General features: G+C 43.7%; 1 protein-coding gene across 6 annotated transcripts in view; it reads left to right on the top strand.

Annotated features, from left to right (window-relative positions):
* The window catches only part of FANCE (FA complementation group E), a 75,774-nt gene that overhangs the window by 47,689 nt on the left and 12,848 nt on the right, over positions 1 to 15,237 (top strand). For all 6 annotated transcript variants that reach the window (XM_072137181.1, XM_072137182.1, XM_072137177.1 and 3 more), the window contains 2 exons: positions 4,183 to 4,306; positions 4,447 to 4,522. In XM_072137181.1, coding sequence (XP_071993282.1) covers positions 4,183 to 4,306; positions 4,447 to 4,522 — 200 coding nt within the window. The remainder of the gene's footprint in view (positions 1 to 4,182; positions 4,307 to 4,446; positions 4,523 to 15,237) is intronic.

Here is a 15,237-nt window from a genome sequence, read left to right as displayed (position 1 = left end):
AACATTCACAGTAATACTGCATAGACTTCTACTCCTCTCTGTGCAGTCTGCTGTTATTTCATGTGATACAATATGCTGTGATTTCGTGATATATATGCTTGGTGTACAGTTTTCTAATGCTAAAAAGCTGAAGGACCTGCAATGATTGCACCCTGATCACATGACATTGCAGCTGCATACAGATATAGGATGGAGAGGAACTGCTAGATTCAGCCTTAGGAGGCCACGCCCACCTTGACTCGCTGTAGCCATTCTTAGATAACAGGTAAAACTATAAAGTTGATATATGGGAATCTGAGGGGAACAATTTTTAGCTAAAAGAAAGGTGTCAGTTACTAGGGCTTTATGGGAACCTGTCACTACATGTATTTGTGAAAAATGTGGTGACAGGTTCCCTTTAAGTATATAATTCCACATATGTTAATTATAGTTTTGATATCTTCAGTGCGAATCTACAATTTTTACAGTCATGAAAACTCTTTGAAAGAGAAGCCGTGTCAAAACTTTGTCTGTACTGTATGTCTCGGCGTCCGCTGGTCTTCGTAGCAGAGGCCATGCGATAGCTGCGGTCTGCTGGCAGTAGGTGCTTTCAGCACGATCTAACACAGTGCCCGTCAACCTATGCTAAGTAATATACTGCAGTACAGTGGTATTGCAGTATCGAGACACTTCCAGCAGGCTTGGCAAAAGGTTAATAAACAGAGTGCGATTTCTACTTTCCAGTCCCCACTGATGTCAACCCACCTGTTACCGTTTATTGAATCCCGTTGGTGACTGGGATTTGGTGATATGACACTGAGTGAGCTTGTCAAATCAGCAAGGAACCCCAATCCCTTGGAACTAACAATAGCAATAGGAGCTCCTAGGGCAGTGATGGCGAACCTTTTAGCGGCCGAGTGCCCAAACTGCAAACTCAAAACCCCTTATTTATCGCGAGGTGCCAACTAAAAATTAAAGCAGTAACTTATTGCTCCCTGTTCAACAACTTTCAATCATATTGGCCTCCTGAGGACAGCAACACAGTAGAAAGATGGAAAATTTGCATAATTGTAGCTTCTTTCCAGTGTCCCTCTGTACACAGAGAATCGTGGGGCCAGCAGGAGGTCCTCCAAAGATAATCCGGCCCTGTCTACTTATTCTCCCTCTTTCTACAGTCCAAAGTAGCGAAGTAAGTATCAAAATATGACTGGAAGCAGCATCTTTTAAGTTGTTTGGAACTGCAGGAAGATTATTTGAGTCCTGTATGGTGTGCTGGGGCGATGGCCCGGGTGCCCACAGAAAGGGCTCTGAGTGCCGCCTCTGGCACCCGTGCCATAGGTTCGCCACCACTGTCCTAGGGCAACCAAAGGTCTCATATATTCATGATTATCTACTGAACTCCAGATACCTCTCTTCACATCTATACATAGCAGCATGGGAGAAAGAGCTGGGCCTCACCTTAACAGACAAACTAAAAACATGGGTGCTAATGCACTCCTACAGCTTCTCCCGGGGCGTAAGGCTCCAGGAGCATCACTACAAGGTATTGGCCGATGGTACAAGGCACAATAGCTTTTTTTCACTGGGGCCTACACCCAACGGGAATTTGCTGGACATGTGGAAAAGGTCTGGGCCCCTATACTCATGTACGGTGGTCCTGTTCCCACATTGCCATGTTTTGGCAGGAAATACAAAGCAAAATTGAATCCATTTTCTCGCCATCATTTCAGATATCATTTCTACTCCTAACACAAGAGGAGTACCAAACTGACAGGTACAGATTTGACAACAAATTTGTTGGCGGTGGCAGCAGATTGCCCCTTCTATCCCAATGTGGGAGAATAAAATGTCTTAGATATGCCGTCTGAAGGAACTGTCTAGTTGGGCATCCTGCACACATCAACAGTATGAGAAGATTTGTAAACCCTGGCTCACTTATACCTCCACCTAAACCCCTCCCTGAGAGGTCGAAAGGGGCTAGCAGAGTGAGCTAGCAGCGATGAACCGAAGCTAATAGACCCAATTACTCCACTAAACCCATCGCTCAGAACACCAAAGGTCCACCACACAGGGTGCCAGCGGTGGTAACTAAGAGAAGCACGAGTTTACAGTGTTCGCACACTAAATACGCCACCCCCTGCTGTCCCTTTGGACTTTCCTTCTCATACCTTCCCTTCCCCCTCCTCCCCAAAATAGTCACCTTCCGGTTTGCACACCAACTGTTATGTTATGTATGTAATGCTTTTATGCAGACTTACAGCAACCTTGTAACCCTTCATGGTGTAACGTGTCTTTCTTTGAGTTCTGCAGTGACTTGTGTGGGATGACCATATGTCAATATATCTGGCTCTCATCTAGATGTATAGAGGCTAATGCAATCTGCTTTGTTTCATTGTTTGAAAATGAATAAAAAGATAATCGAAAAAAAAAAAACAGTAGTATTGCAGTACAGTACATGGAGCAAGTGATCAAATGATCACTTGTTCCTGTCCCACACTGGTATAAAGTAAAACTGTAAAAATAGTTTTAAAAAAGTGTAAAAAATAAAATAAATGAGTAAAGATCCCCTAATTCCCCATCACATATAAAAATCAAATTTCACATTAAAAAAAATCACCACAAAACACTTCATATTGGGCATCACCACTTCCGTAACAACCCGTAGAATAAAATAAAATTGCTACTGTACCCCTACGGTGAATGACTTAACATTTTTTTTTAAAAAAACCTGCAAAAATTGCAATATCTTCACATCCAGCCTCATAAAAAAAGGATAAACTGTTCGAAAAGTAACATTTACCCCGAGATGATACCAATAAAAAAGTACAGTACATCTTGTCCCGCAAAAAAACAGATAAAAATGTATTACAACATGGTGATGCAAAAGCAAGGCAATTTTTCAACAAATGAGTTCTTTATTCTACAAAACAAGTCGACCATAAAAAAGCTATATATATGGGGTATCGCCATAATAGCCCGTGACCTATAGAATTAAGATAACATATTATTTTTATGGTATAGTGAACTGCCTACGAATAAACTAAAAACCCTAAACCAGAATTAATGAGTTTCTTATCCTTACCAAGAAAGAATTAATATAATCTTAGCAATTGGCTATTGAACCCCCCTAAATGATTACTTGAAAAGTGTCTCTAAACCCGGAATAAATAAGCCCCATATGTCCACGTTACAAAAAAATAAACATTTTATAGCCTGTAACTATAATGCAACTCTGCTCAATGGGGCTCCTTCCATTCTATGCCTGTCGATGTCCCCATACAGCAGTTTACCAACACGAACGGAGGCTTGGCTTCCTGGTGGTAGATGTGTTTAAAAAAAAAAAAGCTTTAAAATCATGCAAATGAGTCTAGGGGGCTCCAGGCTCCAATAACACTTATGGAGCAAGGAGCCCCTCAGGTTCATTTGCATAATTTAAAAGCATTTTTCTAAAAAGGGAAGAAGAAGCTGAAAGAGCAGATCCTGCCAGAGGAGATAGGTACCAGTATGTCATTGTGCTTGGTTTACAATCTTTGATCCTGGTGGTAGATGTGTTTTAAGTCCATATTGGCCCCCAGAACTGGAAGTTTAACTTCTGATTTTAAAGGACATTTACCAACAGATTCCCGGATGATAGATGATTTAAACTCACCTCCCTGTCCCTTCCCCATTGTAATATCACTAGGAATGGCTGCATTTGGAAGAAATAAAGGCTTTGAAAAAGGTTAAAATGAGGCTAAAGTTTAATTTACCTTATATACTCGAGTATAAGCCTAGTTTTTCAGCACAAAAAAATGTGTGCTGAAAACCCAAACTCGGCTTATACTCGAGTAAAAAATATATAGGTTTTACCAGGTTTTTGTGGTAAAATTAGGGGCCTCGGCTTATACTTGGGTCGGCTTATACTCGAGTATATACGGTAATCTGATTTTCTACATTTCCATTAAACACATGATTTTTGTTTTATCTTCATCGTAGATTAAAGCAAAAAATTTTTTTGTATTTTTCAAACTTGCCTTTTACAATTCCCTTCCGGGGCTTCTCCTTTTGCTCCATTCAAAACCTGTTTTAGTACCTTTTTCATGGTACAGTATTTATAAAACGTCTATTTTTTTTTTTTTGCATATTCGAACATCTATTTGTAATGTTTTTGATAATTTACTCAAGATTAAGTTAAGTAATAATTCTTCTTTTGTATTTTTGTAGGTACTTTCTCTCTCCACCCCAGCTTCCCGTACCCTTATTGCTGCACTTACTGTGTTTTGCCGGAAGTATGCCAGGCCAGCATGTAACACTTTATTAAGTCCATTATTGGACAAAGCTGAGACAGGTAACCTCAACAATATTTGTTAAAGCTCAAACCTAGACAGACCAAAGCTCCTTGTGCATTGCAATGTTTTTTTATTGCTTGTAGCTAAAAACAAGTTGTTTCAAATGCTGCATTTTTATAATTTCATTTCTGATAAATAGGGTCTGTATATGCAGATTTTCTCTTCCGAATGATTTCAGAATGCCTCGAATCACATGAACTACATCTGTGTTTTGAGTAAGTGTAATTTTGAATTAAACTATACATATATATTCTTTATATTTGATATATTTATATTTTTTCTTTTCATGTTTGGATAATCAGCTGTATCTGTCTCCTGTTGGCCTGTGTATGGAAGGTGGTCTTTTTGCCATATATTGGATGTACTATATAGTATACAGTATATGTGTATTTATGTGTCCTGTGTATATGATTTACAGTCAGTTCCTGGGTTACGAACCAGATCTTGATGTTCTAAGTAGGTTCAGTATGCAAGGCAGAATTGGTATATTTTGTGTAATGCCACACACAATATTTTTTTGTCTCATGTGACTAATGGATTTTAACATTTTTGTGGTGTCATTGGGAATGACTGTTAAGAATAAAACTTAATTGCAGACAACTTTTAGTGACTCTTAGGCCCCTTCCACACTAGCGAGTGTGATGCGATGAACTCGCATCACACTCGCAACGCAAGCTGCCGGGAACGCACGGCCCGAACGCTGCACCGTGGGAGTGAACTCAGCATGTCAGTTCACTCCCGCGGTGCAGCGTTCGGGCCGTGCGTTCCCGGCAGCTTGTGTTGCGAGTGTGATGCGAGTTCATCGCATCACACTCGCTAGTGTGGAAGGGGCCTTACAGTTACAGCACCTGCTGATATTTTCATTTTTTAAGACCTATAATACATTCTGATCACTTTATTATGGTTGGAGGAAAAGAGACAAGTAGGGCAATTTAGACGTGTTTTCTCTTGTGGAATTCTCTATATATCTCTATTTATTTTAGAAATCTTCTATATAAATCTGAGTGTGTATGTCCGTTAAAGGAATCCGTAGCGTCTCGTTTACAGTCACCAAATTTTGCATAGTCACTCTCTGACTCCGGGAGCGTCTGCGTCTCGTTGCTGTTCTGCCACAGGTCATTAATATGAGCTCTGTGCTGTGATTGGTTACTACTAGAGATGAGCAAGCATACGAGCTTGATGCTCGTTCGAGCATTAGCATACTTGGAATTGCTAGTTGCTCGGACAAGTATCTTGGCAGCCTGAGAAAATGGCATCTCCCGGCGTTTAGATTGTTGGTGGCCAGAAACCGAGCCAATCACAAGCCAGGCCTGATCAGGTGACCCTGGAATATACTAGTTGGTCAGGGATAGCGTTCGGGTGTTCTAGTAGATTACTGTTAGGTAGGAGTGATTCTCCAAGAACCTTACTTTTAGGCAGGAGTGATTATCCAAGAACCCAACAGCCCTTGTTAGGGCTATATTAGCGTTTTTCTAAAGTTAAAGTGACAGTCACAGCACAAAATCCTTTTGTGTGCTGTCAGTGTTGGTTAGAAACTAGCCATAGCAATCATCTTCTGAGGTTGCTGTCTGATTTCTTCTGCACTTTTTGTTCTATAAAACCAAAAAAAAATTAAATTACCCCCAAAAATGTTTCTCTTTTCTCTATAAAAGAGACTTTTATTTGGGAAATGTTGAACCCGAGGGCTAAGGGTAGAGGACGAGGTTGTGGTCCTGGGTGGAGTGAGACACTACCTGCTGATGAGGGAGCAGGGGAATGCCGCAGAGCTACACTCCCTAGCTTCAAGTCTCAACTTAGTGGGACTCATGGTAGAACACTGTTTAGGCCACAACAGGTGATGTCGTGGATTGCGGACAATGCTTCAAGCCATTTGTCCACCAGTCAGTCTTCCACGCAGTCCACCCATGTTACCCAAGTGAGCACTCCTCCGGCTCTTCCACCTCAACCTCCTTCCCCTCAGTCTGCCCCCTCCCAGGAAAATTTGGAATATGATCCGACATACTCTGAGGAACTGTTTTCTGGACCCTTCCCAGAGTCACAAACCACTTCTCAGGTTGCAGCTGAGCTCTTTCCCGATGCCCAGGTTTTCCAACGGTCGCAGTCTGTGGGTGATGACATTGTTGACGTAGTGGAAGAAGTGTGTAAAGAGGTGTCTGACGATGAGGAGACAGTGGTGAAGTTGTTGTCAGGGCAGGAAGTCCGAGGAGGGAGCAGACTGAGGGATCGGAGGATGATGCGGTGACAGACCCAAGCTGGGTTGATAGGCCGGGTGAAGACAGTGCTTCTGAGACGGAGGCGAGTCCTATACCAGAACAAGTTGGAAGAGGCAGTGGTGGGGCCAGAGGCAGGGCCAGAGCTGGTGCATCAGTGCCAAATGTTTCACGTAGTGTAGCTCCCGTGGCGAGGGCTAGATTTTCTGAAGTCTGGAGGTTCTTTAAAGAAACAGCGGATGACCAACGGACTGTGGTGTGCAACCTGTGCCACACCAGGATCAAAAGGGGTTCCTCCACTACTAGCTTAACCACCACCAGTATGCGCAGGCATATGAATGCTAAATACCCCACTCAATGGAACCAAGGCCGTTCACCTCTGGCCGGGCCCACCACTGCTCCTTCCCCTGTGTCATTTGCTGCCTCTGCTAGTCAGCCCCCTGCTTAGGACCCCGGCACAAACACCTCCCGCTCGAAAACCACACCTTCGCCTCCACGATCCTCCACAGCGTCCACCAATGTCTCCATGCGCAGCGTTCAGCTGTCTATACCCCAGACACTGGAGCGCAAGAGGAAATACAGTTCCATCCACCCACACGCCCAAGCCTTCAACGTCGACATCTCCAAATTACTGAGCCTGGAGATGCTGCCCTATAGGCTGGAAGAGACCGAGGCCTTTCGCAACCTCATGGCGGCGACTGCCAGCCGCCACTACTTTTCCCGATGTACTGTCCCAGCCCTGCACCAGCACTTGTCAGACAACATCGTCCCACTATATCTCGCTGACAGCACATTGGGTTAACTTGGTGGAGGCTGGGACCGAGTCTGACCCTGGGGCCGTTCATATTCTGCCGACGCCGAGGATTGCGGGGCCTACCTCAGTCACGGTCTCTCAGGCCTACTATGCTGCCTCCTTCTCCCAACCCTCCTCCTCCGAATTACCATCCGTGGGAGTGGCGCCATCAGTCGGTAGCTCTAGGCGCAGCAGCGGTGCTCAAACTGCTGAGCCTAGGCGATAAAAGGCACACCGCCCAAGAGCTATTACAGGGCATCACGGCGCAGACCGATCTGTGGCTGGCATCGCTGAACCTGAAGCCAGGCATGGTTGTGTGTGACAACGGCCGTAACCTGGTGGCGGCTCTGCAACTCGGCAGACTGACACATGTGCCATGTCTGGCCCATGTGTTAAATCTGATAGCTCAGCGGTTTCTCAAGACATACCCCAATCTGTCTGATTTGCTCACGAAGGTGCGCCGCATCTGTGCGCATTTCAGAAAGTCGACCAAAGATGCTGCCATTCTCAGGGCAGCACAGTGCCGCCTCCAACTGCCCGCTCACCGACTGTTGTGCGACGTCCCCACGAGGTGGAATTCAACATTAACCATGTTGTCCAGAGTTTACCAGCAGCGCAGAGCGATTGTAGACTGCCAGATGTCAACTTCCTCAAGTCTACAATGAGGAGTGGACGTGGATGTCTGATATCTGTCGGGTGCTGAGTAACTTTGAGGAGTCAACACAGATGGTCAATGGCGATGCCGCCATCATCAGCCTCACCATCCCGCTGCTTGGCCTGTTGAAAAACTCTGGTCAACATGAAGTCGGAAGCTTTGCACTCATCACAAGAGACGGGGGAAGAAGATTCCCTTGTTGATAGCCAGAGCACCCTCCGGTCTGTTTCTCAGTGCGTATCGGAGGAGGAAGAGGAGGAGAATGTCGGCGAGACAGAAGAGGGGACCTTTTCTCAGTCCTTTACTGTTCAGTGTGTATGGGCAGAAGAAGAGGAGTTGGAGGAGGAAATGGAGAGTCAGGCCAGTGAGGGGAGTGAATTGTTGCTCGTTGGGGACTCTGGCTCATATGGCAGATTTCATGCTTTGCTGCCTATCCCAGGACCCTCGCGTTCAAAGAATTTTTTCCAGCACCGATTACTGGGTATTCACCCTCCTGGACCCACGGTACAAGCAAAATCTTTCCACTCTCATCCCTGGAGAGGAAACGCGTGTGAGAATGCATGAATACCAGCAGGCCCTGGTGCACAAGTTGAAACCGTATTTCCCATCTGACAGCGCTAGCGGCAGAGTGCGTAGTTCTGCGGGACAAGTAGCGAGGGAGAGTAGGCGAGCAGGCAGCTTGTCCAGCACTGGCAGGGGTACACTTTACAAGGCCTTTGCCAGTTTTATGTCACCCCAGCAAGACACTGTCACCTGTCCCCAGTCTCGGCAGAGTAGGGCTGATCTTTACAGAAATATGGTGAGGGAGTACGTAGCTAACCATACCATCGTCCTAAATGATCACACAGCTCTCTACAACTACTGGGTTTCAAAGCTGGACATGTGGCCCGAACTGGCGCTGTACGCCTTGTAGGTTCTTGCCTGCCCTGCCGCTAGCGTGTTGTCAGAGCAAGTTTTCAGTGCAGCTGGTGGCATCATCACCAATAAGCGTGCACGTCTGTCGACTGACAGGCTGACACTTATCAAGATGAATCAATCATGGATTTCTCATGATTTCTATTCTCCACCAGGTGAAAGCAGCTCAACCTGAATAATTCTCATGTATGCACTCCTCCTACTCATTCTCCTCCTTCTCCTCCTCTTTGTACACTAAAGCAGAGGCAAATGGCTATTGTTTGCCAGGACCAACTGGCTCTAGCTATAGTACTCTATCCATTCAATTTTTCTGGAGGGCCACCTACCAGGTCCTCAGTTTTAAATAATTTTTGGGAGTGCCACATACAGGTACTCTATCTATTTAATTTTCTGGCGGGCCACTTCCCGGTCCTCTGTTTTGAAAACTTTTTTGGACTTACAGGCACATTCCAAATGTAATTGCCTCCATAGCAGCCTCACTCGGTCACTCTGTCATGGCCATGCTGTTGCCCATAATTTTGGCATAATGGTGCGATTAAGCAGCCTCAGAGGCATCCATTCATGCTGACCCTGCTGTTTCCTGTCCATTTCTGTGGTGTTTCCATCATTTTCTGAGGTTTCCAGGTTTTTGGCCAAGCTTCCCTGTGCAGAGCCTTGGTCCCCTTGAAAAATGCTCGGCCGGCCGGGATTTATGATGGCAGTTCCTCCGCTGTCCACCAGGTGGCACTGCTGCGCTGAAATGCATTTGAACGCACCGGAATACACCGAGCTGGATCAGGTGAAGTTAAGCGCTTCCCAAGCGACACAATTTCTGTTTTTAAATGCGGCGTTTTTTTCCGAATACGTCGGGTTTTCGTTCGGCCACGCCCCCCGATTTCTGTCGCGCGCATGCCGGCGCCGATGCGCCACAATCCGATCGCGTGTGCCAAAATCCCAGGGGCAATTCAGGTACAATCGGCGCAAATCGGAAATATTCGGGTAACACGTCGGGAAAACGCGAAACGGGCCCTTAGTAAATGACCCCCAATGAGTACAAGACATCTTATGTGTGAGGTAAGATGATTAGGAATACAGAGATGGGGGGAGATTTATCAGAAATGTCTGAGGTAAAACTGTTCCAGTTGCCTATGGAAACCAATCAGAGATCAGCTGTAATCTTCTAAACTACTGTGGGAAAATGAAACTTGTGCTGGATTGGTTGCCATGGGCAACAAGAGCAGTTCTGCTCTCAGACACTTCTGATAAATTTCCCCTTAGACAAAGTTGACTGCCAGAGACGGATAGGCGGTCCCCGGAAGGAGACTGCCAGAGACGGATAGGCGGTCCCCGGAAGGAGACTGCCAGAGACGGATAGGCGGTCCACGGAAAGGAGACTGCCAGAGACGGATAGGCGGTCCCCGGAAGGAGACTGCCCGAGGGGGACAGGTCCCCGGTCGTAGGTCTCGAGTTTTCTTCTGCTTCCTCCATATTGGCGGTGGTGGGACCAGGTCTCTGGGTGTCAAAGGCAACCAGAGACTCAAGGAAGATGGGGTTTATTACCGGTTCTTCCTTCTCCGGGTGTCAAAAGCAACCAGAGACCCAAGGAAGATGGGGTTTATTACCGGTTCTTCCTTCTCTGATCCTCACAGCATTGTGCTGAAGTAGGGTGGTGAAGTGAGAAGCAGAACTAGAACTGTCGCTGGTTTGTATGGGTTACTCAGAGCTACTGGAACTGAGCAGGGGGTCGTTTCCCTCTGTAACTGTGTCATAGATGCCACAGGTGAAAACAAGAAAATAAAAAAATAAAATGTTGAAAAAATGTGGAAATGTCGTCCTGGGTCTTTTATGACCTCGTTGGGAACATTAAACCCTCTTGAAGACACAGGGCAAGTTAAGTGGTCTTAATTAACCAGTTGTTGAGGCATTTAGATGATCTATAACTTCAAGCAGTTAAAGTGTCACCCTGTGTAATCGACAGGTGATAGAACAGTGGCGAAATCTGTCACAGGTGGCTGATAATCAGTGTCATAAACCCAAGACTTCTCACAGCTGTCCCTGCGCAGGGATTGCTTTTATTAGTCAGTCAAATCTGACTGACCAGTCATAGCGAAAGTTAAAAGAAAGAAAGTACAGGCAGCCCCTGGGTTACATACAAGATAGGGTCAATAGGTTTGCTCTTAAGTTGAGTTTGTATTTAAGTCGGAACTGTATATTTTATCATTGTAATCCCAGCCAGAACTTTTTTGGTCTCTGTGACAATTGGATTTCAACCGGTTCGCGACCGGTTCGCGATGGAGATGCATAGCCGGTAAGTCTCTGCTGCATATTGCAGCAAAGGCTTACCGGTGACAGGCAAGGCTGCCAGCGGCTTCAAACGGATGGTGTCATCGGGGAGCGGTGATCAGTCGCCATGGTAGCTTCGGGTCTCACGAAGACCTGAAGCTACTTCGGGTTAACCCATTCATTACAATGTGCTGTAGTATGGCAGTATATGGTAGGATCGATCAGACAACCTAGGGTTAAAGTACCCTAGGGAGTCTGAAAAATAGTAAAAATAAAAATAAAAGTAAAAAAAAAATTATAATAAAAAAACCTAAAAATTCAAATCACCCCCATTTCCCTAGAACTGATATAAATATAAATAAACAGTAAAAATCATAAACACATTAGGTATCGCCGCGTCCGAAAATGCCTGATCTATCAAAATATTATAACGTTTTTTCACTGCGTTTAACCCCTTAAAGGAAAATCGCGTCCAAAGTCAAAACTGGCACTTTTTTGTCAATTAAAAATTCTATAAAAAGTGATCAAAAGGTCATACAGTCCTAAAAATAATACCATTGAAAACGTCATCAAAAGCCGCAAAAGATGACACCACCCTCAACTCCATACAACGAAGTATGAAAAAGTTATAAGCACAAGAAGACGGCAAAATAAAAAAAAAATTTTGTTCATGAGGTTTTAATTTTTGTAAATGTATGAAAACATTATAAAACCTATACAAATTTGGTATCCCTGTAATCGTACTGACCCAAAGAATAAATTAGATGCGTCATTTGTGGCGTGAAGTGAAAGCCGTAATATCCAAGCCCACAAGAATACGACACAAATGCGTTTTTTCACCATTTTCACTGCATTTGGAATTTTTTTCCCGCTTCCCAGTACATGGCATGGAATATTCAATGTGATCACTATGAAGTGCAATTTGTTACGCAAAAAATGAGCCGTCACATAGCTTTTTACGTGTAAAAATAAAAAAGTTATAGATTTTTGAAGGTGGGGAGTGAAAAATGGAAATGAAAAAATGGGAAAGGGCCCGGTCCTTAACCGGTTAAAAATGTTGGATTGTCATAAGAATCAATGTTAACACTAAAGCTTCATTACAGACACATGTGATAACTGTTATAGCTGTTTATTGTAGCATAGGACTAAAGTACAATAAATTACCAATATCCAGAGGTCCGTTTGTAACTAGGGGTCGTATGTAAGTCGAGTGTTCTTAAGTAGGGGACCGCCTGTATCTTGCCTCAGCAGCAGTGCTGTCCTCATTCCTGCTATGAGATCGAAGATAAGAGCTGTCTGAAGTGATTTGTGCCCATCACAGTTAAAGCTCAGCAAACACGCGCACCCTCCCTACTTAGTTGTTAACCAATTATGTTTCCCAGTTAACCACTTCTGGCAGCTTTTACCTGCTGCTTGCTTCCAATGTTTTATTGCAAAACACATAAAGGGTTGATAAACAAGCTAAAAGTTGTTTTTCATAATTTATGGGGGTAGTTTGACAAAATAGCAGAATTTAAGCAGGTTTCTGATACCCTGTTTCCCCGAAAATAAGACCGTGTCTTATATAAATTTCTGCTCCTAATGAGGTACTAGGTCTTATTTTCAGGGGATGTCTAATTTTTCCACGAACAAGAATTGACATTAACAAAAAAAATTATATTTCTCTAACCTCCTTATGACTCTCCAAACTCTGAATTTCCTGCTGTATTTCTTGTGACTCCATTTCTATTAGAATCATTGGCCCCAATCTCTCATGTTTAGTAAAATCACTTTCCATAAATGACCCTTCTTATCCTGGTAGCTGCTGGGATCACATTTGCAGCACAACAGCCGGGATTTACTTCCATGAATTCTTCCCCATGTCACAACCTTCTGCAGCATATAAAAGATCCACTAATACTAATGTTTGGCGTGAGCGGGGCTGTAGCAATGACTGATGCTAGGTCTTATTTTCAGGGGAGGCCTTATATTTCTAAGCCTGAACAAAATTGTACTAGGTCTTATTTTCAGGGGATGTCTTATTTTAGGGGAAACAGGGTATATAAGCCATTTCAAATCTCTTTCAATGTAAAGGTTCTTGCAGATTTGTAAATGTACTATTAAATTTATTAACGTTCTAACATCCTAAAATAATAAAAGCATGTTTAAAAAAATACCAGTAAATGTTTAATGTTGGTGCCCCGACTATTTGTCTGCAAAGCAGAATATTTCAAACATAAAAAATGCAAATTTTTCCAAATTTCTGGTAAATTTAATCCCTTCCCGCCACAGCCCTCCCCTCCTTCAAAAATCTATAACTTTTTTATTTCTCCATGTATAGAGGTGTGTTATGGCTTTTTTTCAGCTTAACAAATTACACTTCAAAATGGTGGTATTTAATATTCCATGCCATGTACTGGGAAGCGGGAAAAAAAATTCAAATGCAGTAAAATTGGTAAAAACCCACATTTGTGCCGTATTCATGTGGGCCTGGATTTTACGGATATCGCTGTATGCCCCAAATGAAATGTCTACTTCATTCTTTTGGTCGGTACAATTACGGGGATAACAAGTTTGTATAGGTTTTATAATGTTTTCATACATTTACAAAAATTAAAACCTCCTGTACAAAATAAAATTGGGTGGGATTTTTCATCTTCTGGCGCTTATAACTTTTTTTATACTTTGGTGTACGGAGCTTTGGGAGGTGTAGTTTTTTGCGGCTTTTGGTGACGTTTACAATGTTAGCATTTTTAGGACTATACAACCTTTTGATCACTTTTTATAGAATTTTTAATTTTAAAATGGCAAAAAAATGACATTTTCCGTTACGGGGATAAACGCAGTGAAAAACCTATATAATATTTTGATCGGGCATTTTCGGATGTGTCGATACCTAATGTGTTTATGATTTTTACTGTTTATTTATATCAGTTCTAGGGAAAGGAGGGTGATTTGAGTTTTTAGGGGGTTTTTATTAGAATTTTGTAGGGTACTTTAACTCTAGGTTGTCTGTACGATCCTATCATATACTGCCATGCTACAGTATGGCAGTATATGGGGATTTTACTCCTTATTCATTACAATGTACTGATAGCACATTGTAATGAATAGGTTAACCCGAAGCGCCCTTGGGTCTTCGGAAGACCCGAGGCTGCCATGGTGACGGATGTGCGCCGCTATCTTTTTGAAGCCGCCGGCAGCTTCACTGGCGGCGATCTGGGTTTTAACGGTAAGCCTTTGCTGCAATATGCCCGTGAGCCCTCTCCATGCACCCGCACCCGGCATGTGTACTATTACGTCACATGTCAGTAAGGGGTTCAAATTTTTTCATAAAAACACATTACATATTTATAAAAATTATTAAAAAAACTATAATAAAGTAAATATGAAAGGAAAAAACTATGTTGAAGCATTCGAAAGTTATTTGAAAGTGATGCATATCAGATGCATACCACGGTGCGGTGAAGCTACTTGTATATAAAGATTACTAAACGCTTTACAACGGTTTAAAAACATTTGCAGCTTATAACCTCCATCGGAAGTGGTGGGTTTCCTTTAAGCTAAAAAAAAAAAAAAAAATGCCTCTGTCCTTAAAGGGGACTTGTCACCCTCAAAAACGGCACTAGGAGCTCCTTAATAAAGTTAGCAGCTCCTAGTGCTAAAGCAAACGCAAGAAGTGTTACAATTCTAGCGTTATGGGAAATCTCAAATCACAAACACTGCTGCGCTGTGTACTGGAAACGCCAGACTGTTCTCTAAGCGGTCCGGCGTATTCGTGAGGTGGCGGTCCGAAGCGCTGCCTCTTCCCCGGGGTTGCCCCCCTTCCCCTCTCCGTAGGCCAGAGGTGACTGCAGCACAGCACACCGACCCAAATCCCTTCCCCAGTCCCGCTCCCTCATGAATATGAACCGCTCTCAAAGCCAGCATACAGCGCAGCGTTGTTTGTTAGCGTTTGTTAGGTTTCCGATTCCATTGTAACACTGCTGCGTTTGTTTTAGCACTAAGAGCTGCTTACTTTAGTAAGCTTTAGTAAGCAGCTCCTAGTGCCATTTTTGAGGGTGACAGGTCCTCTTTAACCGGTTAAGGACCGGGCCCTTTCCCGTTTTTTCATTT

This window comes from Engystomops pustulosus, chromosome 2 (genome assembly GCF_040894005.1).
Source record: "Engystomops pustulosus chromosome 2, aEngPut4.maternal, whole genome shotgun sequence".
Classification (NCBI taxonomy): domain Eukaryota; kingdom Metazoa; phylum Chordata; class Amphibia; order Anura; family Leptodactylidae; genus Engystomops; species Engystomops pustulosus.
The sequence above is the reverse complement of the archived record's forward strand: the minus strand, read 5'-3'. Positions and strand labels throughout refer to the sequence as shown.